This window comes from Rana temporaria, chromosome 11, assembly GCF_905171775.1.
Source record: "Rana temporaria chromosome 11, aRanTem1.1, whole genome shotgun sequence".
Lineage (NCBI taxonomy): Eukaryota > Metazoa > Chordata > Amphibia > Anura > Ranidae > Rana > Rana temporaria.
Window position 1 is genome coordinate 143453751 of NC_053499.1, and position 25342 is coordinate 143479092.

General features: G+C 47.1%; 1 protein-coding gene across 1 annotated transcript; it reads left to right on the plus strand.

Annotated features, from left to right (window-relative positions):
- Window positions 1–53: 53 nt before the first annotated feature.
- On the plus strand, window positions 54–23606 carry ST3GAL2 (ST3 beta-galactoside alpha-2,3-sialyltransferase 2). The gene is made up of 5 exons (XM_040329325.1): window positions 54–384; window positions 15295–15474; window positions 18052–18097; window positions 21093–21212; window positions 21748–23606. The coding sequence occupies exons 1-5, from the start codon at window positions 191–193 to the stop codon at window positions 21919–21921; spliced, it is 714 nt and encodes a 237-aa protein (XP_040185259.1). The 5' UTR covers window positions 54–190; the 3' UTR covers window positions 21922–23606.
- The last annotated feature ends 1736 nt before the right edge of the window (window positions 23607–25342 follow it).

Genomic DNA, 25342 nt, shown 5'->3' on the forward strand with positions numbered 1-25342 from the left:
TTAAACTATTAATTAAACATATTTTTCTTAAGTGCGGAATCTGTCAGTTTTCGTTCTATGCAGGATTGAGAATAGTTCTCTAATTTTCCGTTTTTAGTGCAGAACGGGAGAATCTGATTGGTCATCTAGTTGTTCCTTTAGGGAATTTTGTGTCCATGACCTTTTTGATTTTTTTTTTCTCCCTGTATAGATGCTGCAGCCACAGTTCAGGTCTCCCACCACGCCAAAGATCTTGTCGCAGCTCTTCCAGATCATCCCTGGAAAGAACCCGTACAAGCAGCGCAATCCGTTGGTGTGCCGCCGCTGCGCTGTGGTTGGTAATTCAGGCAACTTGCGAGGTTCCGGCTATGGAAAAGACATTGACGGCCACAATTTCATCATGAGGTAGGAAGTGTTTTTTGTGTGTCATGGAGGGAGGAAGTCTGAACTGACCTCCAGCAGGAAACAAGTGGCGTGTCGGACAATCATTTTTACTTCTGGTCGTAGATGGGCTATAATGCGTACATGTCACAAAGTAACGTTTTCATATCACCAGTGTAATAAATAGTCCTCAATATCTGCTTAGCCCCAACCCCCTCAGTCGCAGGCATGTGTTTTTTTTCCTTGCAACACATGCTTACTGCTGTAAAACAATGAGATCGCCCTTCTAGTTACATGATAGGTCCATACAAAACCAATCACTCAGGTAGAGAAGAAGATGACGTGGATTATTTCTGCTTTTAGCAAAGACCTCAAATAGCCACAGTGGCTGTGCTAGAAAGTGAGACGTTGTTGCATAAATTAGGGTCAGTCTATCTCCAAATGGGACTGACAGGGTTGCCGTCGTCAAACATACAGCCAATAATGTCTAAACCACTGGCTACAAAAGTGAGTACACCCCTAAGTGAAAATGTCCAAATTGGGCCCAATTAGCCATTTTCCCTCCCCGCTGTCATGTGACTGACTGTGTTACAAGGTCTCAGGAGTGAATGGGGAGCAGGTGTGTTAAATTTGGTGTTATCGCTCTCACTCTCTCATACTGGTCACTGGGAGCTCAACATATCGCCTCATGGCAAAAAACTCTGAAGATTTGAAAAAAAAAATTGTTGCTCTACATAAATGGCCTAGGCTATAAGAGGATTGCCCAGACCCTGAAACTGAGCTGCAGCACGGTGGCCAAGACTATACAGCGGATTAACAGGAGAGGTTCCACTCAGAACAGGCCTTGCCATGGTCAACCAATGAAGTTGAGTGCACGTGCTCAGCGTCCTATCCAGAGGTTGTCTTTGGGAAATTGGCGAGTGCTGCCAGCATTGCTGCGGAGGTTGAAGGGGTGGTGGGTTAGCCTGACAGTGCTCAGACCATACGCTGCACACTGCATCAAATTGGTTTGTGTAGCTGTCATCTCAGAAGGAAGCCTCTTCTAAAGATGATGCACAAGAAAGTCTGCAAACAGTTGGCAATATGTATTGATATATTGGACATATATTGTCAAATTCCTCTGCTAAAGACAACTTCACCGCATCAAAGTGACGATGGACGGGGTCATGTACCGTCAAATCTTGGGTGAGCACCTCCTTCCCTCAGCCAGGGCATTGAAAATGGGTCGTGGGTGGGTATTCCAAAAGCCTCCATTTTTGCGCTTTTCAGGCTTTTTGTAAGCGATGCCCATTCATTTCAATGGGCAGGGCGTTTTGGGAGCGCTAAATACATCGATTCCCAAAACGCCTCAAAGATGCTACTTGCAGGACTTTTTCATAATGTGCCGCAAACACACCGCCCCAGTGTGAAAGGATACACTGAAATTAATGGGAGGCGCCTCAGTGTGAAAGTAATTTTAAGGGGGGGAGCACATTGTCCCTAGAAAGGATGGAGGCCAAAGGACCCCCCAATATTTTTTTTTTTTTTTTCAATTTTTATTGAAAAGTATTTAGGTAAACGGTGAGATACAAAATAGTACAGGTGTGTATATATAAAATCATGGTGCTACAATGAGAAATATCAAATTCAGCACATCGTAGTGGCGATAGAACTATACAATATAACGCCCAATAATATATTTTTTTTTAACTGCTCACTATGGTTGTCCCGATACCACTTTTTTGAGACCGAGTACAAGTACCAATACTTTTTTTCAAGTACTCGCCGATACCGAATACCGATACTTTTTTTTTTTAATGTCATGTGACAGTGGCGGGATTTTTTTTTTTGCGGGGGGGGGGTGGGTAGTGGATTGTCAGTGTTGTGTTTTTTTTTTTTTTTTATTATTATTTACATTTTATTTTTTAAATTTTTTTTTTTTTAATCAGCCCTGTTGGGGGGGCTTTGGTGAGATATCAGGGGTCTTAAGAAGAGAAGACCGCACGGGGGAGAGCGGCACGGAGGGGGGAGAAGACAGCACGGGGGAGAGCGGCACGGAGGGGGGAAAAGACAGCACGGGGGAGAGCGGCACAGAGGGGGGAGAAGACAGCACGGGGAGAGTGGCACGGAGGGGCAAAAGACGGCACAGGGGAGAGTGGCACGGAGGGGGGAGAAGACTGCACGGGGGAGAGCGGCACGAAGGGGGTAGAAGACAGCATGGGGGAGAGCGGCACGGAGGGGGGAGAAGACTGCACGGGGAGAATGGCACGGAGGGGCAAAAGACGGCACAGGGGGAGAGGTGCACGGAGGGGGGAGAAGACGGCACGGGGCACAAGATATCACGGGGGTACAAGACAGCACGGAGAAGACTTGTAGCTCCCCCACCACCCGATACCTGACTGCCCACGTATCGGGTGAAGCATCGGAGCATTTCCCCCCGAGTACAAGTACTCGGGAAATGCTCGGTATCGGTACCGATACAAGTATCGGTATCGGGACATCCCTACTGCTCACAGAACAAGACATGTTGGGGGTTCTGGAGGTCTCTATGTGATCAGCCGGTATCGCCCCCCGGAAGATGTCTTGTGTGCGTGAGCCCAGAGACGGCACGTGGTCCATCCGCCAGACAGCCCCAGTCCTCAGACAGCATAATATGATTTCATGAGTCAGTGAGCCGTCACCCCAAGCAGCCTCATGTCACCTCTCCCCCCATTCTCCTTCTCTCGGAATAATCCCATATATGATCAGAGACTTCTTTCGCAGTGATATTTGTACCTCTGGCTGATCTGGAGGAATATCGTGGCTTCTCTGTGGCACAGCTGTGTGTGTAAAAGTAGCTGCAGTGCCCTCACCCCAGAGGCGGCTGGGGAGTCTTTGCCTCCTGAGACAATGCACAGTTCAGCACTGATACATGGGGAAATAGCCAGAATATGTGGGGGGGGGGGGGGGGTCGGGTCCTCAGGACATTTACTGAAGGGGGTAAGCCATCATGCAAAGGTAGACTGTGGGCCAGAGGTGCATGCTTGGACTTGTAGTTCTATAAAGGGCACAAAAGGTGCATTCTCATCAGATTCCAGCACCAACATTATAAATATTATTAAAGTGGAGCTCTGTGCTGTACTTGGTGGTAAATACCTGATCACCCTATGAGCAGATACATTATTCCTCCACCTCCTGTAATAGGGTGACAACGCTGGTTGTTCTGAACTGAAATCGCATTCTCTGGGAGTCTCAAGTGGACTCAGTTTGGTGTGTATTGCTAGAGAATTTTTGTGCTTGGTACAGGGCCAGTCAGCACTAAGACCCCATTCACACCTAAGTGATTTAAAGCTTAAAGCTACAAAACGCTGGAGGGGAAAAAAATCTATTATTCTCTATGGAGATTGTTCACAAAACCCCCTGAAGCCAGAAGCTCCAAAACGCCTGAAGCTCAAACAAGTTCTGTGCCTTTTTTTTTTTTTTTTTTTAGGCGGATTTGGGCGTTTTTCTGTTTTTTACATTGGTGACCTTTTGACCTGTACAAAATCGTGGGAAAACGCAGGAAGAACCGCCGCAAAAATCGCGGTAAAATTGCACGACTTTCTGCCTGAAAACGCTATGATCATGTGTGAATGGGGTCTGAGGGTCAGGGGTCTTTCAGCCTCATAGGGAAAAAATAAGTGTAGCCCTTAACCACTTCATTACTGGGCACCTAAACCCCCTTCGTGCCCAGACCAATTTTCAGCGCTGACGCATTTTGAATGACAATTGCGCGGTCATACAACGCTGTACCCAAATTATATTTTTATCATTTTTTTCCCCACAGATTGAGCTTTCTTTTGGTGGTATTTGATCATCTCTGCGATTTTTATTATTTGCGCTATAAACAAAAAAAAGACAGAAAATTTTGAAAAAAACACAATGGGGCAGATCCACAGAGAGAGTACGCCGGTGTATCTACTGATACGCCGGCGTACTTTCAAATTTCCCGCGTTGTATCTTTAGTTTGAATCCTCAAACCAAGATATGACGGCATCTGGGTTAGATCCGACAGGATCTTAGATGCAATACTTCGGCCTCCAAACTCGGGTGGAGTTTGCGTCGTTGTCCGCGTCGGGTATGCAAATTGGCTATTTCCGACGATCCACGAACATACGCACGGCCGTCGCATTCTTTTACATCATCTCTAGTCGGCTTTTTCCGGCGTATAGTTAAAGCTGGTGTATTGCGGCGTATAGTTAGACTTGCCATGTTAAATATGGCCGTCGTTCCCGCGTTTAATTAGAAATTTTTTTTTGCGTAAGTCGTCCGTGAATCGGGATGGACGTAATTCACGTCTATGTTAAAAAAAAATGACGTCCTAGCGACGTCATTTAGCGCAATGCACGGCGGGAAATTTAGGGACGGTGCATGCGCAGTTCATTCGGCACGGGGACGCGCTTCATTTAAATGAAACGCGCCCCCTAATCGCCGATTTGAATTCCGCCGCCAGAGATGGACTACACCGCCGTAACTTACGGCGCAAAATCTTTAAGGATTCGATTTAAAGCCAGGTAAGGTACGGCGGCGTAGCGTATCTCTGATACGCTGCGCGGGTGCAGATCTCTGTGGATCTGCCCCAATATTTTTTACTTTTTGTTATAATAATATTCCAATATTTTTTTTTTATTTTTTTTTTCCTCAGTTTAGGCCGATACGTATTCTTCTACATATTTTTGTTAAAAAAATCGAAATAAGCGTATATTGGTTTGCGCAAAAGTTATAGCGCCTACAAAATAGGGGATAGATTTATGATTTTATTTTTTACTAGTAATGGCAGCCATCTTCGATTTTATTTTATTTATTTTTTTGTCAGGCCTGCGATATTGCGGCGGACATATCAGACACTTTTGACACAATTTTGGGACCATTCACCTTTATACAGCGATCAGTGCTATAAAAATGCACTAATTACTGTATAAATGTGACTGGCAGGGGTTACCACGAGGGGGTGAGGAAGGGGTTAAATGTATTCCCTGGGTGTGTTCTAACTGTGTGTGGAGGGGACTGACTGGGGGAGGTGACCGATCTGTGTCCCTATGTACAAGGGACACAGCATCAGTCTCCTCTCTCCCTGACAGGACGTGGAGCTCTGTGTTTACACACAGAGCTCCACGTCACTGCCGATCGCGGGTACCTGGCGGACATCGCGGCTGCCAGGCACGCGCATCGGCTTCTCAGCGATGCGCCGGGCACAGTGTTTCCCCGCTGCGTTCCCCGGGAATGTAAATAGCAGGAGGTCCAGGGACGTCCACCCGGCACTTGAGAGCCCCGCTGTGGACGTCTTTCGTCTATAGCGCGGCCCTCTAGTGGTTGAACAATGTCCATCACGACAATAAACACTGGATATACAATGTACAATTAATAGATCGTAGGGTTGTAAATGGTTAAATGTATAACAACTAAAAATTACAAAATAAAGTCCATATAAATTGATATTCCACCAGGTGAAGAAGTGAAGAATATTCAAAACATATTGCTGACTTTTTCCGTGTATGGTAATAACCCTCCAATAGAAATGAAGGCTTACCGGAGCAAATGGACCTAGGGGGACGTATGGCACCAAAAGTCAAAACAAGCTTGTGAGATCTGGTTCCCAACCAAGAATGGAAGAATCAAACTGGTATACACATCCTGGTATCTGATGGATGACGATTCAGGAAGTATGCGATAATGGGTGATATTCCGGAACTTCTCTCTCAATGGTATCAGTAATATAAAGAGATAGGAGAAGAAGTGGCCACATAGCGTGATCTCGTTTAAACCAATAAAAAAAGATTTATTTTACAGCTGTTAGACTCACATGTAGGCTGAAGTATCACACGTGTTGTATATACAAGGTGAGGCGGCAGTGGAGACACTGATAAAAGTCATAAGATATATGATATATAAGGCTATACATAAGGCTATATACTGCTGATAAGAAACGGTATTTAGCAGTTTATATAGTTCTCTTTTTCCAGAGCAGCCTGTATTTCTCCTGAGGTTACCTGCGGGTTTTTCTTTGTATCCCGAACAGTTCCTAGGTCAGTTGTGGCTGAAATCTTTCTTGATCTACCTGACCCTGGCTTGGTATCAAGAGATCATCAAAAGTTCCACTTCTTAAGTGATTAAATATTGGTGCATTCAAGGCTTTGGAAATCTTTTTATATCCTTTTTCCATCTATGTAAAGTTTCATTACCTTGTTATGCAGGTCTTTTGACTGTTCTTTTCTACCTCCTCATGGCTTAGTGCATCCATGTGAGAGACAACAAACTCATTGACTATTTATACACAGACGCTAATTGTGATTTAGGAAGCCACAAATGTGTGTAATTAACCTTTAATTGCCATTTTTTTTTTCTTTTAAAGTGTATTTTTGTGTGTGTACTCGAGAGAGGAGCCGGACTGCAGGAGTTGGGAGTAGGCAGGCCTCCCCCAGAGGCAATCTGCCACCTTTCTCCATGCCCCGGGTGGCAATGGGGCAGAGGGACTCCGTGCCCCGGGGCAGAGGGACTCCATGCCCCGGGTGCCCCGGGGCAGAGGGACTCCATGCCCCGGGTGCCCCGGGGCAGAGGGACTCCATGCCCCGGGGCAGAGGGACTCCATGCCCCGGGTGCCCCGGGGCAGAGGGACTCCATGCCCCGGGTGCCCCGGGGCAGAGGGACTCCATGCCCCGGGTGCCCCGGGGCAGAGGGACTCCATGCCCCGGGTGCCCCGGGGCAGAGGGACTCCATGCCCCGGGTGCCCCGGGGCAGAGGGACTCCATGCCCCGGGTGCCCCGGGGCAGAGGGACTCCATGCCCCGGGTGCCCCGGGGCAGAGGGACTCCATGCCCCGGGTGCCCCGGGGCAGAGGGACTCCATGCCCCGGGTGCCCCGGGGCAGAGGGACTCCATGCCCCGGGTGCCCCGGGGCAGAGGGACTCCCTATAAGGGAGTGAGAGGATTAGCCCGCTCAACCAGCCCTGTTAGTCCTTCGCCTCTCTTTTTAGAGACCGCGTGGTCAAAGTGCGTGCATGTTAACCCGATTTCGAGTGCGTGTAAGTGTGGTGGTTTTTGTGGGAGGGGGGTGGGCGTACTAAGCACAGGCTTACCTCGCATAGCACACCCACCGGGAGCCGGGCTGAGACCACCAAACTCAATTCACATGTAGCCGAGACCGGGATCCGAACCCCTAGCTGCAGAGGTGAATGGCTTGTCAGCGCAGTGCCAACCACGTTGAGCCACCGCAGCTCCCTCTTTTAATTGCCCTTTTAACCCGTGTGTGCCACCTTCTGTGTCTGTACCAAGGCGAAACATTCCATTCCAGAGTATATAAACTTTTTATCAGGGCCATTTGGGTGATTTCTATTCGCTTTTTTGGATCCTTTTTAAATCGTAAAAATATGTGATAATAAATGGCTTCATGTGATTGCTATCCCTAACCACTTCCCAACCACGGATAGTCGTATGACGGCGGCAGGAACCCTCTGTCCCTCCGGGCCACCTTGGCTTCCCGAACCTCTAGGGGGCATCACTCGGGTGCCGATACACGTGCCCAGCGGCCGCAATGTCCACCGGGCACCCGTGATTGCCTGTCACACAGCAAGGACGTGGATCTCTGTGTGTGTGTGTGTGTGTGTGTGTGTGTAAACACACAGATCCACAACCTTGTCAGGTGAGAGGAGACCAATGGTGTGTTCCCAGTACAGAGGAACACCGATCATTCTCCTCCCCTTGCGAGTCCCCGCCCCCCTTACAGTTAAAATCACTCCCTAGGATACATATTTAACCCCTAGATCGCCCCCTAGTGTTAACCCCTCCCCTGCCAGTCACATTTACACAGTAATCGGTGCATTTTTATAGCACTGATCGCTGTATAAATGTGAATGGTCCCAAAATAGTGTCAAAAGTGTCCGATATACATTTCTGCCAGGGTATGCAAACTTGTGAGCACGACTGTATTTACTAAAATGCATTTCTGTGTTCTGTGTACTGTGGGAGACCAGATATAGTGAATGCAGGGTCCCGGGTTTACTAACGCTTTAATTGAACAGGCTGAAGTTAGAAGCTGATTGGCTTGCCATGCACAGCTGCACCAGATTTTGCACTCTCCAGGTTTAGCCAATCATCCCCTCAGTGTTATAGCCCATCTGGGGTGAGGAGCACAGAGGATGATGGGTTCTGACTTTTTATAGGGAAGTAGATCAGCCGAGCATGCTGGGACTTGTAGTTCCTCAGCAGGAATAGAATGTCATAATTGTGCAATGGGATGTTTGTCTGTTTTGTCTTATGCAGCCCTTGGTGCTCTGTCTGTCCTCCAGCAATTGTCACATGAAGGCTGATGGCAATGATAAAACGCACTGCAATTTTTTCTAATAATAAAGCGCGGTCTGCCGCCTCCCCGCCGAGCTGCAGCAGTCCCTTGTACATTGTAGACATCATCTTCTGACACCGCGGGACAGCGGTCACCACCGGAGCGGGGCCGCGGCAGCCCGGCAGGCAGGGCGTACATAATGCCACTTCTCTCATTTTAAAACTGTAATGTGTAAAACACTTGCCTGCCCTCCACCTCTTACCAAGAACCCCCCACCTAATAGATTTGCCGCCATTGTCCTATTGTGACGACAGAGGAATCCCTTTTAATCAGAGGCAGTCGTGTGATTTTTCTGTTAGCGGTTGTATCGTGGGCGCAGCTGTCCGAGGCGTGATTATAGCGCAGCCTGCAGATCATCACTGTTTTGGCCTTGGTGGAGCGCTGCTGCCCCCTGCAGGCTACTGAGGGGGAAGCCAACGTCCCAGCGAGAGCCTTTTACAGCTCCGCTCCAATGAACCAGAAGTTCCTTCATAATGCCGATGCGTCAGCGGGATAAATCTGTGAATGTACAGAGCTTTGCGGTCACTGGCCTTTGGTGAACTGCAATTCCCAGCATGTACCTTCATAGTACAGTATGGTGTGTGTCAGGGTGGATTTGATTTAAATCACTAGTAAAATAGCTTGATTTTATATCATCATTTTTAGGCTGCATTCACACCTGAGCGTTTTGTCGCCTGAAGCGCGACGCTCAAAAACGCTAGAGGGGAAAAAATACATTATACTCTATGGAGAAGGTTCACATCTCCACTGCAAAACGCCCGCCTCCGAACGCCTGAAGCTCAAACAAGTTCCGGACCCTTTTTTGTCACGTGAATCGGGCGGTTTGTGCATTTTTGAGCGTTTCCATTTCCCTATAGAAAGTAATGGAAACGCTCGATTCAAGCGACTAGCGCGACAATGAGCGTTTGCTACGGGCGTTTCGTCGCTTTAATCAATAGAACTTTTCACCCAGGCAGAAGATAAAAAAAATCTACCAACATAGCAACAAGTGATGAAAAGATAATTTTTCCTATTGGCTAAAATAAAAAACGTCGAAGTACAAAAACGTCGGACGACGCTGTATGCAAGCGCGCAAATAAGCATGAATACGCGCGACAAAACGCCGGAAAACGACCGAACGACCTACAATCAGGTGTGAATGCAGCCTTAAAGCGAAACTGTCATCTCTGTCCTGCATCGGCTCCTCCTCCTTCACAAACGCCAGCTATGTGAGTGACTGGCGCTGCAATGACGCTACTCCTGCGCATGCGCGAGAGCCACCGCGTATGGCACAGGAACAACATTTGGCCGTTTATTCAAAGTGCATGGTGTTGTGCTTTTTAAGGACAGTTTTCCCGCACATTATTTATTAAGTCATTTTTTAACGAGGATATTTTTAACCACTTAAGCCCCGGACCTTTAGGCAGCTAAATGCCCAGGCCAGGTTTTGCGATTCGGCACTGCGTCGCTTTAACAGACAATTGCGCGGTCGTGCGACATGGCTCCCAAACAAAATTGGCGTTCTTTTTTTCCCCACAAATAGAGCTTTCTTTTGGTGGTATTTGATCGCCTCTGCGGTTTTCATTTTTTGCGCTATAAACAAAAATAGAGCGATAATTTTGACAAAAATTCAATATTACTTTTTGCTATAATAAATATCCCCCAAAAATATATAAAAAAAACGTTTTTTTTCCTCCGTTAAGGCTGATACGTATTCTTCTACATATTTTTGGTAAATGCGCAAAATTTATAGCGTTTGTAAAATAGGGGATATTTTTATCATTTTTTTTTCTTTTTTTTTTTACTACTAATGGCGGCGATCAGCGTTTTTTTTTTTTTTTTTTTTTTTTTTTTTTTTCGTGACTGCGACATTATGGTGGACACTTTGGACAATTTTGACACATTTTTGGGACCATTGTCCGATGGACCGTTTTCATCAGACGAACCGATCGTGTGTGGGCCCTATCTTTTTTTTTTTCCCATCGGCAAAATTGTCTGATGGTTAAAAAACCGATAGAAAAAAGACGATCGTCTGTGGGGAAATTGAGTTTTGGGTGTGATCTACACTTTAAGGCTGCATTCACACTATAACGCGGCGTATTTTGCCGCGACAAATTGCAGCGTATTGTACCACGATTTGCCGCGACAAAGCGAGTCGTTTAACCTTTTTTTTTTTTTTTTTTTACAAAACATTGTTAACATTGTTGTTTATGCCGAACGCCGAAAGCCGCCTTAAAAAAAGGGTCCGGGACTTGTTTTGATCTTCAGGCGTACAGCGTTTCGCCGTTCGGCGTGAAGATGTGAACCATCTCCATAGACATCAATGTTAAATCGCCCCTCCAGCGGCACGAGCGTCGGGCGTAAATACGCCAAGGTGTGAATGCAGCCTTACAGCTCATCCATTGTCTGTAAAACGGCTCGAGTCAACATTGGTGTTGACTAAAGTCCTAACTTCACAATGGGTTTATTTATCCACCTTCGTTCTTTTATTGAAAGTTTCGTAACTTGGTTTTGAACACAAATTTCATTCCTTGCCAGTTGGTTTTATGTGAGGTGGCACCATTGTTTCTGTTCCAACACAGGCTTGTAAAAATCCTTCAATCGTTTGATGTAATACAATTCGTAGAAATATGAGCTCATCTGTTTCACTCTGAAAGGTTTCCAAAAGAGCAGGGTATAAAAGAGAAGAGAGGCGCCTCCAAGTGTAGCAATTAGTTGCTAAATGTTGTACCTTCATTAAATGTAATCATATTGCTACACTTAGTGGCTCCTCTTCTTTTTTTTATACTCAGTTGTGACATGACGCTACTCTTATATCAAGACATCACTTGTATATCAAGGTAAAATGTATTAAAACATTTTGCTTGTCTTGCAAAACGCTCTCAAACCAAGGTTTTACTGTATATTATTCCTTCATGAATTCACAATGGGCAGGTGGTGTCACTGGCTGTATGTACAATAAATATCTTCTTTGCCGACCTGCCGCCGCCGTTTTACGGCGGCAGGTCGGCTCCCCTGCGCGAGAGCCCGTAGCTCTACGTCGGCTCTCTCGCAGGCCACTAGGGGCACGCGTGCCCCCTCGACTCGCGTGCCCGGCGGGCACGATCGCCGCCGGGCACATGCGATTGCTCGTTACAGAGCGGGAACCGGGAGCTGTGTGTGTAAACACACAGCTCCCGGTCCTGTCAGGGGGAGAAATGCTGATCTTCTGTATGAACAGAAGATCAGTGATTTTTCCCTAGTGCGGCCACCCCCCCTATAGTTAGAACACACCCAGGGAACATACTTGACCCCTTCCCCGCCCCCTAGTGTTAACCCCTTCACTGCCAGTGGCATTTTTATAGTAATCAATGCATTTTTATAGCACTGATCGCTATAAAAATGTGTCCGAAGTGTCCGCCATAATGTCGCAGTACCAAAAAAAGATCGCTGATTACTAGTAAGAAAAAAAAAAATTAATAAAAATGTCATAAAAATACCGCCTATTTTGTAAACGCTATAACTTTTGCGCAAACCAATCAATAAACGCTTATTGCAATTTTTTTTTAATTTTTTTTTAAGAAAAATATGTAGAAGAATACGTATCGGCCTAAACTGAGGAAAAAACATTTTTTTTTAATATATTTTTGGGGATATTTATTATAGCAAAAAGTAAAAAATACTCATTTTTTTTCAAAATTGTTGCTCTATTTTTGTTTATAGCGCAAAAACTAAAAACCGCAGAGGTTATCAAATACCACCACAAGAAAGCTCCATTTGTGGGAAAAAAAGGACGCCAATTTTAATTGGGAGCCACGTCGCACGACCGCGCAATTGTCAGTTATAGCGACGCAGTGCCGAGTCGCAAAAAGTGCTCTGGTCTTTGACCAGCCATATGGTCCGGGGGTTAAGTGGTTAAACGGCGCACGTTTAGGAGATATTTACAGATAGAGCCGCACTATTAATTGTTAAAGAATCGAGATGTTTCTACCCCTCTAAACAATCTTAACACAGCATTTTCTCTATTCAGTGCAGAGAGTTCTGCTTACAGCTGACAACTGTCAAGAAAAAAAAAAGGGGGGGGGGTTGGGAAACGGGCAGCCTGCCAAGTTTAGCTTATTTGGAGATAAAGAGAAACATTTAGTTTTTTTAGATCAAAGGGAAGAATTTTTATACAGCCCACTTCCTGTTTCTAGTCTGGTCATTAGCCTAGGCTATGACATCATGCACCGCTCTCTCTTGTGAGAGTTTGCCAGAAAGGGGGGGGCGGCATGAGGAGCTTCAGAGGGCCAATGAGAGCTGCAGAGCTGGAAGTGTGCCTCCTGTGTAAATCCAGGAAGTGAACAGGCAGCAGCTTCAGCTGCCCACAGTTAAAATGGATGCAGCCAGACTCGGTGGATGGAGATTTCTGCAGCATATTTGGCAAATACAGAATCACAGTATATATAAAATAATATGCAAAGTGATTAGAGGGAAGCTTCAGAGTGGCAAAGATGTTTTTATTCCAAATTATGTGAGCAGACTGCAGTTCCTCTTTAACCACTTCAATACCAGGCACTTCCACCCTTCCTGACGGGGCACTGATGAGGAGGCACTCATATGTAAAATTGATGGGCACTAATAGGTAGCAATTATGGGCGGCACTGATGGGAAGTGATCGGTGGCACTGGATAGGCAGCACTGATGAGCTACTGACAGGCATTACTTATTGGCATCTGAAGGGCACTGACAGGCATTACTGATGGGGCACTGATTGGCACTTTGGGCAATGACAGGTGTTTCTGATGGGACACTGATGGGAACTGACTGGCAGCTGATGGGCACCTCCCCCCCCTCTGACAGGAAGAGCCGCCGATTGGCTCTCCCTGTCAGTGCGAACTGAGGAAAGCCGTTTTATTTTTAATATTCATTAAAAAAAGTGTATTTTTTTCCCCCAAAAAAAATTGTGTTTGAAAGACTGCTGTGCAAACACCATGTGACATAAAATAATGCAACAACCGCCATTTTATTCTCTTTAAAAATAAAAAATAAAATAAACAGTAAAGTTGGCTACATTTTTTGTATAATATGAAAAATGATGTTACACCGAGAATCGTGATCTTTATTCTAAGCAAAGAAATCGCGATTCTCATTTTGGCCAGAATCGTGCAGCTCTACCTATGGGTAAGCCTTATTCAGAGGCGGCTCTTTAATTAGGCAAATTAGGCGGTCGCCTAAGGCCTCACACTCACAGGGGCCTCGCAGCCGCCTAACTTACCCAATGCAGTACCCTAGTTTTGAGGGACAGGCAGCGTTAAGAGCCCTGACTCAGGAGCGGGGCTGCCGGAGTCCCTAGCAACCAGTGAACATCGGCGACACTATCCCTTGTGACATCAATGACCCAGCATGCCCTCAGTGAATGACGTCACAAGGGGGCGGGTTCAGCAGGTGACATCACCGGGTGGCCCCTACCCCTTAGGTGTTAAAGAGAAGGATCTGGGGGCCAACTTGTTAAAGGGGGCTTCCAGATTCCAATAAGCAATCTGCCTGCAGACCCCCACAACCACCGGCCAGGGTTGTAGGGAAGAGGCTCTTGTCCTTGAATTATTTTCCCCATCATGAGGTGTGAGTGGGGCCCCATGTCAAGTTTTGCCTAAGGCCGCACAAAGCCTAGAGCCGCCTCTGGCCTTATTATAGGCTTACCTGTGGGTAAAGGCCCGAGATGCGAGTCTACTCCGACCGTTGCCTACCAGCATGTCTTTGGAGTGTGGGAGGAAACCCACGCAGGCACATGGAGAACATGCAAACTCCAGGCAGGTAGTGTTGTGGTTGGCATTTGAACCGATGAGTTTCATGACGGTTGTGGGAGGCTGGGACAGAGTGGCTGCGTTGGAATATTGACAGCAGTAGCTATCAGAGTAGGCCTGAATCTGTTACTCGCTAGTTTGCAGTTGCTGATCTGGAGCACACTGGCAGTGAGGGGAGCTAAACTTGCCACGTGATATCCCCCTCCATGTGACAGAGCTGCACCCATGGCAACTGCCCCCGCCAACTCCTTGTTCCGGTGACTTGTCCTTAAGGTTCCCCTAATGGGGAAGTTCCTTCAAGGACTGCGCAGGCGCAAACTTGCCGACGGAAATCTCCGAACCTCGGCCCGGCATCCAGGCTCATTCTTTAACATCCCCGTGGATTGGAGGATGTTAAAAAAAGAGCCAGGAGGCCGAGCGAAGCGAGGACGTGAGGCCGACTGGCCACTTTCCTCGAAATCCACGTCACCCTGGATGCCGGCCGAGGTTCGGAGATTTCCGTCGGCAAGTTTGCGCCTGCGCAGTCCTTAAAGGAACTTTCTCGTTAGCCGGAACCATATCGGCAGATCAGATTGCGCCTGCGCAGGAACTTTCCCGATAGCCGGAACCATGTCGGCAGATCACCGGCCCTGCCTATATAAGTGTTGGGTAGTTGCAGCAGGTCTCCTCTTCCGCCAAAGAGGGTTGTGCTTTGTGCCAGAGCTCTGTAAATCTCAGGAATGGATGGACAGATACCCATTTGCAGGAAAAGAAAGGCTCCCATATATGTATTACATCCGTGTATTTAGCAGTTTACCTGGAGTTCTGTGGACATTAAGTTCTCGTCACCTCTGAACCCTTTCTGTGTTTCGGTGCAGGATAAACCAGGCCCCGACACTCGGCTTTGAGAACGACGTCGGCTCGAAGACCACTCACCATTTCATGTACCCCGAAAGCGCAAAAAACCTTCCGCCCAACGTCAGCTTCGTCCTGATCCCATTCAAAGCTCTGGACCTGCTGTGGATCACCAGCGCCCTCTCCACGGGGCAAATCCACTTGTAAGTACCCCAATCATGTGGTATAACATTATAGAATAATTGGTTGGCGTTTGTTATAACTAATTAGCGTAGGAAAGGTCAGCTAAGAAGTTCTAAGGGAAAGAATTACTTGGTCGTGGAATGGTGACGACATAAGGGTCTAATCTCTATACAAGGTTTCACACTGGCAGATGTGTGTCCTACGACTACAATAAAATAATCGTTGTGACACAAACTAGTGTAATCAATAAAAGGGACAGCCAACCTAAGACAAGGGTGCCAGAGTGGACACACCGAGCCATTTTCAGTAGCACCTGAAAGATCAATTTGTGGCATGGGTTCAGACTGGACCACCGAGAGCCCAGGGAATACCCCACCGCTCTTTACTACCATAGGCAATATGAATGAACCGCTTACTAGGCTGTCAAATTCAAAGCCTAGCTGCCCCTCTGAAACATCATGAAGGTGGGTGTGTGGGCTGAAGTTGGCATCTCAGATGTCCAGGTGGTGGCCCTCCTCCCAGCATTGGCATAAGCGCAGCTGTGGGCACCTTTACATGAACAAGCCTACCCAACCATTTACACTCATCCTCCTCTTAGTGGGACCACTATCTGCAGCAGGTATGAAAACTCCTGTGCTTCGTGCTAATGCAGGAATTGGGTTGATCTGAGCTGTGAAGGTGCAGAACTTGGGGTGATCTGAGGTATGAAGGTGTAGGAATAGGGACTGATCTGAGGGGTGAAGATGCAGGAATTGTGATGATCTGAAGGGTAAAGGTGCAAAAATTGGAGGGGATCTGAGGTGTGAAGATGCAGAACTTGTAGGTTCTGAAGGGTATAGGTGCAGAACTTGTAGGTTCTGAAGGGTATAGGTGCAGAACTTGTAGGTTCTGAAGGGTATAGGTGCAGGAACTTGTAGGTTCTGAAGGGTATAGGTGCAGGAACTTGTAGGTTCTGAAAGGTATAGGTGCAGGAATTGGGGGTTCTGAAAGGTATAGGTGCAGGAATTGGGGGTTCTGAAGGGTATAGGTGCAGGAATTGGGGGTTCCGAAGGGTATAGGTGCAGGAATTGGGGGTTCTGAAGGGTATAGGTGCAGGAATTGGGGGTTCTGAAGGGTATAGGTGCAGAACTTGTAGGTTCTGAAGGGTATAGGTGCAGAACTTGTAGGTTCTGAAGGGTATAGGTGCAGAACTTGTAGGTTCTGAAGGGTATAGGTGCAGAACTTGTAGGTTCTGAAGGGTATAGGTGCAGAAATTGTAGGTTCTGAAGGGTATAGGTGCAGAACTTGTAGGTTCTGAAGGGTATAGGTGCAGGAACTTGTAGGTTCTGAAGGGTATAGGTGCAGGAACTTGTAGGTTCTGAAAGGTATAGGTGCAGGAATTGGGGGTTCTGAAAGGTATAGGTGCAGGAATTGGGGGTTCTGAAGGGTATAGGTGCAGGAATTGGGGGTTCCGAAGGGTATAGGTGCAGGAATTGGGGGTTCTGAAGGGTATAGGTGCAGGAATTGGGGGTTCTGAAGGGTATAGGTGCAGAACTTGTAGGTTCTGAAGGGTATAGGTGCAGAACTTGTAGGTTCTGAAGGGTATAGGTGCAGAACTTGTAGGTTCTGAAGGGTATAGGTGCAGAACTTGTAGGTTCTGAAGGGTATAGGTGCAGAACTTGTAAGTTCTGAAGGGTATAGGTGCAGAACTTGTAGGTTCTGAAGGGTATAGGTGCAGAACTTGTAGGTTCTGAAGGGTATAGGTGCAGAACTTGTAGGTTCCGAAGGGTATAGGTGCAGGAATTGGGGGTTCCGAAGGGTATAGGTGCAGGAATTGGGGGTTCCGAAGGGTATAGGTGCAGGAATTGGGGGTTCCGAAGGGTATAGGTGCAGGAATTGGGGGTTCCGAAGGGTATAGGTGCAGGAATTGGGGGTTCTGAAGGGTATAGGTGCAGAACTTGTAGGTTCTGAAAGGTATAGGTGCAGGAATTGGGGGTTCTGAAGGGTATAGGTGCAGGAATTGGGGAGGTCTGAAGGGTATAGCTGCAGGAATTGGGGGTTCTGAAGTGTATAGCTGCAGGAATTGGGGGTTCTGAAGGGTATAGGTGCAGGAATTGGGGAGGTCTGAAGGGTATAGGTGCAGGAATTAGGGGGGTTCTGAAGGGTATAGGTGCAGGAATTGGGGGTTCTGAAGGGTACAGGTGCAGGAATTGGGGGGTTCTGAAGGGTATAGGTGCAGGAATTGGGGGGTTCTGAAGGGTATAGGTGCAGGAATTGGGGGGTTCTGAAGGGTATAGGTGCAGGAATTGGGGGGTTCTGAAGGGTATAGGTGCAGGAATTGGGGGTTCTGAAGGGTATAGGTGCAGGAATTTGAACTGATCTGAGGGGTGTAAATGCAGGAAATTGGGGGGGCTCTGAGGTGTAAAGGTGCAGGAATTGGGGGGGGGGAATCAATGTGTGAAGGTGCAGGATGCCGGATCTCTGTTCATGTGGCGTCTTTTTTTTTTTTTTTTTTTTTTTTTTTTAAATGCGATGCAAAGAGTGTATATTTGGGGTGAGACTCCCTCTATATGGTGGTTTCGGACACTGTTTCTGACGGTCTCTTCTGCTTCTTGTAGCACATACGCCCCGGTGAAGGCCTTTCTGCGGGTGGATAAGGATAAGGTGAGATTGTATTTATAGAATATCATCTTGTGTTGACCGAATGACCTTATTAAATCCCAGATTACAGAGAATGATGGATCAGCTCATTTTAAACCTATTTAAAGGGAAAGCCAGGCTGAAATAAAACCCATGTGACACTGTGCACTCTTTAATGCCCTGCTGCTCATCCCGCCGCCCTTTGCTACTCATTATGTGACCCTCAGGACCCCTGCAGATAGTCTGTGTTTTAGGTGCTTCCCGAATGAAGGGAATATTCTGTCTCTATCATTTAAAATGCACCTATGATAAAAATTATAGACCCTTCATTTCTTTGTAAGTAGGCAAACTTACAAAATCTGTAGGGGATCAAATACTTATTTTCCCCGCTGTATGTCCAAATAAAGTTTTAATATTTTAGAACTTGATTTTGTGTCTTTTGGAGATGTAATTAACCACTTTGCGGCAAAAGGGCACGTCCTCCCCCCTCCCACCACCCTCCGGTGTTTCTACCGAGTCACCGCTGTGATTTGTGTGTCGGAGAACAGACCTGCCGGCCCCAAATGCTGATCATAGAGATTTCCGGGGGACCAGATGGTCATTGGAGGCCGGGCGCGATGTTATGACGCCACGCCCGGCTCTGCATTCAAAATAACGGCGCCGCCTTGGCTGGGAAACGGTGATCACCCCCCTCCTTTTTTTTCTTCCCAGCCTAGTGATGAGATGTGAGGTCTTACTGACCCTCATATCTCACTGTAAAGAGGACCTGTCATGCCATATTTCTATTACAAGGGATGTTTACATTCCTTGTAATAGGAATAAAAGTGATAAATTATATATATAAATTTTATTTTTTAAGTAAAATTAACAATAAAAATAATATTTTTTTTTTAAAGTGCCCCTGTCGCCGCGTGCTTGAACGCATACGCAAGTCGCCGCACACATATGAAAACGGTGTTCAAACCACACATATGAGGTGTCACCGCGCACGTTGGAGCGAGAGCAATAATTCTAGCCCTAGACCTCCTCTGTAACTCAAAACATGTAACCAGTAAAGAAAATTAACGCGGCCCCATTCCACGAGCGTGTGCAATTTTGAAGCGGACATGTTGGGTATCTATTTTTTCGCATGAACTGTTTTTTTTTTTTTTTTTCCAAAAAACACGTTTGAAATATTGCTGCGCAAATAACGTGCAAGATTAAAAGTTGCAATGACCACCATTGTATTCTCTAGGGCATAGGTGTCAAACACAAGGCCCACGGGCTGAATCCGGCCCTCCAGGCAATTTCATGTGACCCTCGCACCTCCAGCCCTCCTCTGGTCCTCCTCCAGACCCTTACTTTCTGCTTTTAAGCAATGCATCCAGCTTCTCCCCAGAAGCAGCATAAGGAAAGAGGGTGCACTGTGATGTAAGGGAGAGTGTGGGACTCCACTTCTGATGGTGGGGTGGCTCTTGACATCTAATGTAAGGGGAGGGGATGCGCTGGACATCCAATCTTACAGATACAACCGGCCCATTTGAGGGCAATAATAATGCTGATGCGGCCCACAATGAAATTGAGTTTGACACCCCTGCTCTCTAGGGTCTCTGCTAAAAAAAACACATAGTGTTTGGGGGTTCTGTGTAATTTTCTAGGAAAAAATTATGATTTTTACATGTAGGAGCGAAGTGTCAGAAGTGGTTAAAGTCCCAGGTTCGATGTTTCTCTATTTTTGCCCCTTACATTGTTGGTGGTAAGTGTGAAGAACCCCCTCCCTTAAAGGGGTGGCCAGAATTGAATCCTTGCAGTCATGCTGCTGGCTCTGGCAAGTGGTGTTAGACCTGGAACTATTGGAGGCTCGGTTAACCAAAGCTCAAGGAACCCTTATCTATCCATCAATGGAATCCTGGTTGAAAATGGCTGCTGTCATGTCTGACCATCTCCTGTGGTATGTCTGTGGTCTTTGACGATCTTCCGAAGCATCACATTCATTAAATATTATGTGCAGCACTTTGGAGAAGTCAGGGGCCCCCAAGAGGACTGGCTCTTCTTCATAGTGGCCAGATTCTCCCTTGAAATATATGCAATGCACAGCACAGCCCAATTATCTCCTCTGTGGTGACAAGACATGGTCACATATACTGTAAGGCAGGGCTCGACAAATCCCGGTCGCCATGGCGACTAGAAATAGGGTCCTGGCGACTTGGCTTGGAAGGGGGGGCCAAAAAAATATATATTTTTTTTTTTTGTGAGCTGGCGCCATCTGGTGGTGAGCCGTTGGTATTACAAGTTATTACCACCAGATGTGTAAGCTGGTGCCATCTGGTGGTGGCCGTTGGTATTACAAGTTAAGCATTACAAGTTAAACAGCAATTCTAATGTCATTTTTCACTATTTTCACTGCCATCTTCTTCCCTCTAATTAGAACCCCCAAACATTATATATATTTTTTATCCTAACACCCTAGAGAATAAAATGGCGATCGTTGCAATACTTTCTGTCACGCCGTATTTGCGCAGCGGTCTTACAAGCGCACTTTTTGGGGAAAAAATGACACTTTTTTTAATTAAAAAATAAGACAACAGTAAAGTTATCCCCATTTTTTTTTATATTATGAAAGATAATGTTACGCCGAGTAAATTGATACCCAACATGTCACGCTTCAAAATTACGTCCTCTCGTGGAATGGCGACAAACCTTTACCCTTTAAAATCTCCATAGGCGGCGTTTAAAAAAATCTACAGGTTGCATGTTTTGAGTTACAGAGGAGGTCTAGGGCTAGAATTATTGCTCTCGCTCTACCAATCGCGGCGATACCTCACATGTGTGGTTTGAACACCGTTTACATATGCGGGCGCTGCTCATGTATGTGTTCGCTTCTGCGCGCAAGCTCGTCGGGACGGGGTGCGTTTTCTGGCTCCTAACTTTTTTAGCTGGCTCCTAGATTCCAAGCAAATTTGTCAACCCTGCTGTAAGGTGTGACGATGTATCTGGGAAAATGTTTGTCACTCAGATTTCTTCTGTTTGATCTTCACAGGTCCAAATCTACAATCCAGCTTTCTTTAAATACATCCATGACAGCTGGACAAAACATAAAGGCCGCTACCCTTCCACCGGCATGTTGGTCCTTTTCTTTGCCCTTCATGTCTGCGATGAGGTGAGTTAATGGATCCCAACTGGTGAAGTCTGGACACTCTGCAAAGTTGTTTTTTTTTTTTTTTTTTTTTTTTTAACCAACTGTGGACACTGTTGGTTACTGTGGAGTGCTACCCATGGCCCAAAAAAAAGTACATAAGGGCATGTAAGGTGCACCTTATTGCTTTTCTGCTCCCCCCCCTCACTTACCGGCAACTCCTGCTGTGTATATACAAGAGCTGCAGAAGGATCTGTTTTAAAAAAAAAAAAAATACTGTCCGACACATTGTATATAAACATTGTTCAGACGGGAGACAGATACAAAATAACATTGTTTATATGCCTTAGGCCCCTTTCACACGGGGCGGATCAGTAATGATCCGCCCCGTGAACCTCCACTTGCTCAGCGGGAATCGCGAGAATCGAACCTGGTCAGGTTCATTGTTTCATGGGATGTGTATAGGGGGGAGAGCTGAACGGGTTAAGGGTTGACATGTAGTTATTTGGATCTTTTTGGAGGTTTTTATATTCTGATGTTTTATTCCCCTCTCCTCCAGGTGAATGTTTTTGGTTTTGGTGCGGACAATCATGGTAACTGGCATCACTACTGGGAAAACAACCGCTACTCTGGAGAATTCCGCAAAACCGGGGTGCACGACGCAGACTCTGAGGCGCTGCTGATCGACACCTTGGCCCGTGAAGGGAAAATCAAAGTGTATCGCAGTACATGAGGCCCCATCTGGGCCACACACCCACACTACTACCAGCCCACATGACTGACAAGATACCCGGGGCGGCACGCCTCTCAGGAATTTATCACCAACCAGGATCGCAGCAAGCTGCCATTTTGTTACCGTGGCTCCCTGAGGATTTGCTGTCTGCGGTTGTTATGCCACTGTATATGATTTTCTTTCTTGGATGCCAAATTCTGGATCACCGGCAGATGTGTTGGTGTCATCAGAGGCACTTGTATGTTCCTGCCGTTATTCTGTCTTTACGATTTTTTTCAAACTGGAAGATTACTTGCATCTCTTTCAAACGAATCCTGTGCACTGGTGTTGGAGAAGAGCTAATGCATCCCAGCCACTTGGCCTCATCTTCATTAAGCTAAATGTCGTGCACGTATTACAGAAATCTTAGTAACTATGAGCTCTGCAGACTGGATTTTTCCACATTTGTAATTTGCAGGACCTGTATTGTACATAAGCCACCCAACGAGGGGTGCCCCGGGTTCCCAGGGCAGTTTAACGGGGGGTTTTACTTTGTTCACTTTATTGACAATCTGTTGGAGGGTATCTAGCTGAGCTTGTACAATCCTCATTGCTGCATCAGCCAATCGTTTTTGTAGGCCTTAATATTCGATGCTCCATTTCTGCTGCTCGTGGATTTATCTGGAGAGAACCCTGACTTTAAGGGCAGCTCCGCCTCCAAAGAGCCGTAGGAGGTGACCATTCGGTACGACTAATCCCTACGTTAGGGCGAAGCGGTCACTTCCAAGAGGAATAAAGCTAGTCTTGGAGGTGACAAGACCCGTTCTTTGCGGTAGAGGTGGAGCTGTCTATGAGTGGGCCTGGTCACCCGTGGAAGATTCCAGTAAGCATGATGGTGCGCCTGGGAAGGAGGCCATCATGTTGGTTTGTATAGTTTAACGGCAGCTCATTCATTTCTGAACATTGAAAGTCCATTGTCTAAACTCTTTATGAAGGGTTTGGTTCTGTAAAAAGATTTCTGGCACCCCTTGGGGCCCCATAGTGTTATACCGCATCTGTATTTTGAGTCAAAAGACATTTTCTCTTGTGTTTTTTGTTTTTTTGTTATATTGAACAGTGGTTCATTCTCCAAAGCCAATGAGAAGCCTCTATAGTGTCACAGGAGACGGCGGAGGGTTGGAAAGGATCCTGTAGGGAGGAAACTATAACTGGACTTGTGCTTATTGGTGCTGAACAGAAGGGGGTCCTGGGTCGGACCCCAATTCACACACCAGTGTTTGTTTTTATGTAAAATGCTCCCAACATCCAGAACATGTGGCAGAGGTTGTACAATGCTGTTCAATTGTGTGATCCTTCTCCTGCTGTCCGACCTTGTCAGAGATGTGGCCAATGTCTGCTATGCTCTCCTAATGAAGACCTAGGGAACTGAGCCAGCAGTATATAGATTTGTTACATTTTTTATATTAGAATCTGGCAGAGAAGCCTGTACATAAATGGTAAATGGACAATCCCATCCCCACCTGGGGGGGTGCCTTTTACCTTGTCTTGGAGCGAAAGGATGAGTATGCAAAGCCATAGGGATTAATCCAGATATATACTTTTATTGTCATAGTTTAAGGATCTCGTATCAGTGGTTCTCAGACTCCTCAAGTACCCCCCAATGGGCCATGTCTTATCAATACCATGTCATTGACATTGACTTAAAGCAGTGTTTCTCAATTCCAGTCCTCAGGCCCCCCCAACAGGTCAGGTTTTCAGGATTTCCCTCAGATGAAAAGGCTGTGGTGATTACTAAGGCAGTGAAACTGATCAAATCACCTGTGCAAAATAATGGAGATCCTGAAAACCTGACCTGTTGGGGGGGCCTGAGGACTGGAATTGAGAAACACTGATTTAAAGCAACTGTGCAAAGTAAAGAAAAACCTGGCCTGTTGGCGGTGCTTGAGGACTGAGGTTGCAAATCACTGTCGTCGTGGGTTGACACCTAGAGAGTTGCACATCTTTCTTCATCAGGGCTACAAAGTGACTTGGTTTTCTTTCTGGACAATTGAGGGACACAAGAAGAAGTCCTTGCCATCAAGTTACACTGACCCTTCAGGGGGATTGGACACCAACCTAAACAAAATTGTTGGCCAGCCCAGGATAACCATTTCTCTATTCAGAATGCCTCGTGTTTGATTGTTTCTTCAACCCTGCTGGGAACCTAACCAATTTTTAGCTTCTCTAGTTGAACAGAGGTTAATGTCTGTCTGTGTTGACTAATCCTTCTTCGTATGGACTCCTTGTTATCATTATGGGATCAGGTGAGTTGAGGTTTAGGGCTTTCTCTATTTAGATTTTTTTTTTTACCAGGACATTGTTCTCGTGTCCCTCTGCCTCCTTTCGGTTCCTCGGTTCCCCCTGCCCCCTTTCGGTTTCCTGGGTCCCCCTGCCTCCTTTCGGTTTCCTGGGTCCCCCTGCCTCCTTTCGCTTTCCGGGTCCCCCTGCCTCCTTTTGGTTTCCCGAGTCCCCCTGCCTCCTTTTGGTTTCCCGGGTCCCCCTGCCTCCTTTTGGTTTCCCGGGTCCCCCTGCCTCCTTTTGGTTTCCCGGGTCCCCCTGCCTCCTTTTGGTTTCCCGGGTCCCCCTGCCTCCTTTTGGTTTCCCGGGTCCCCCTGCCTCCTTTTGGTTTCCCGGGTCCCCCTGCCTCCTTTTGGTTTCCCGGGTCCCCCTGCCTCCTTTTGGTTTCCCGGGTCCCCCTGCCTCCTTTTGGTTTCCCGGGTCCCCCTGCCTCCTTTTGGTTTCCCGGGTCCCCCTGCCTCCTTTCGGTTCCTCGGTTCCCCCTGCCTCCTTTCGGTTCCTCGGTTCCCCCTGCCTCCTTTCGGTTCCTCGGTTCCCCCTGCCTCCTTTCGGTTCCCCCTGCCTCCTTTCGGTTCCCCCTGCCTCCTTTCGGTTCCCCCTGCCTCCTTTCGGTTCCCCCTGCCTCCTTTCGGTTCCCCCTGCCTCCTTTCGGTTCCCCCTGCCTCCTTTCGGTTCCCCCTGCCTCCTTTCGGTTCCTGGGTCCCCCTGCCTCCTTTCGGTTCCTGGGTCCCCCTGCCTCCTTTCGGTTCCTGGGTCCCCCTGCCTCCTTTCGGTTCCTTGGTTCCCCCTGCCTCCTTTCGGTTTCCTCGGTTCCCCCTGCCTCCTTTCGGTTTCCCGGGCCCCCCTGCCTCCTTTCGGTTTCCCGGGCCCCCCTGCCTCCTTTCGGTTTCCCGGGTCCCCCCGCCTCCTTTCGCTTTTTGTTTTTTGTTTCACCCGTCTGGTTCGATCAGGTTGACCAGCTTTTCCTACTTGTGGTTTGTTTCAGCATTTCTCTCCCATGACATGTTTATTACTAGTTATGGGGAGTCATGTTTAATGTCAAATATTTTCTCCTGGTCTTCTTATGTTCCTCTTGCCAGGTTGGGGTTCAGCCTCACTAAGTGCC

Bases quoted from the DNA above. Each gene is read 5' to 3' on its own strand.
- ST3GAL2 (XM_040329325.1), top strand. From the start codon at position 191: ATGCTGCAGCCACAGTTCAGGTCTCCCACCACGCCAAAGATCTTGTCG. The intron at 18,098-21,092 runs GTGAGATTGTAT...TGATCTTCACAG, and splicing joins TGCGGGTGGATAAGGATAAG to GTCCAAATCTACAATCCAGC. The intron at 21,213-21,747 runs GTGAGTTAATGG...CCTCTCCTCCAG, and splicing joins CCCTTCATGTCTGCGATGAG to GTGAATGTTTTTGGTTTTGG.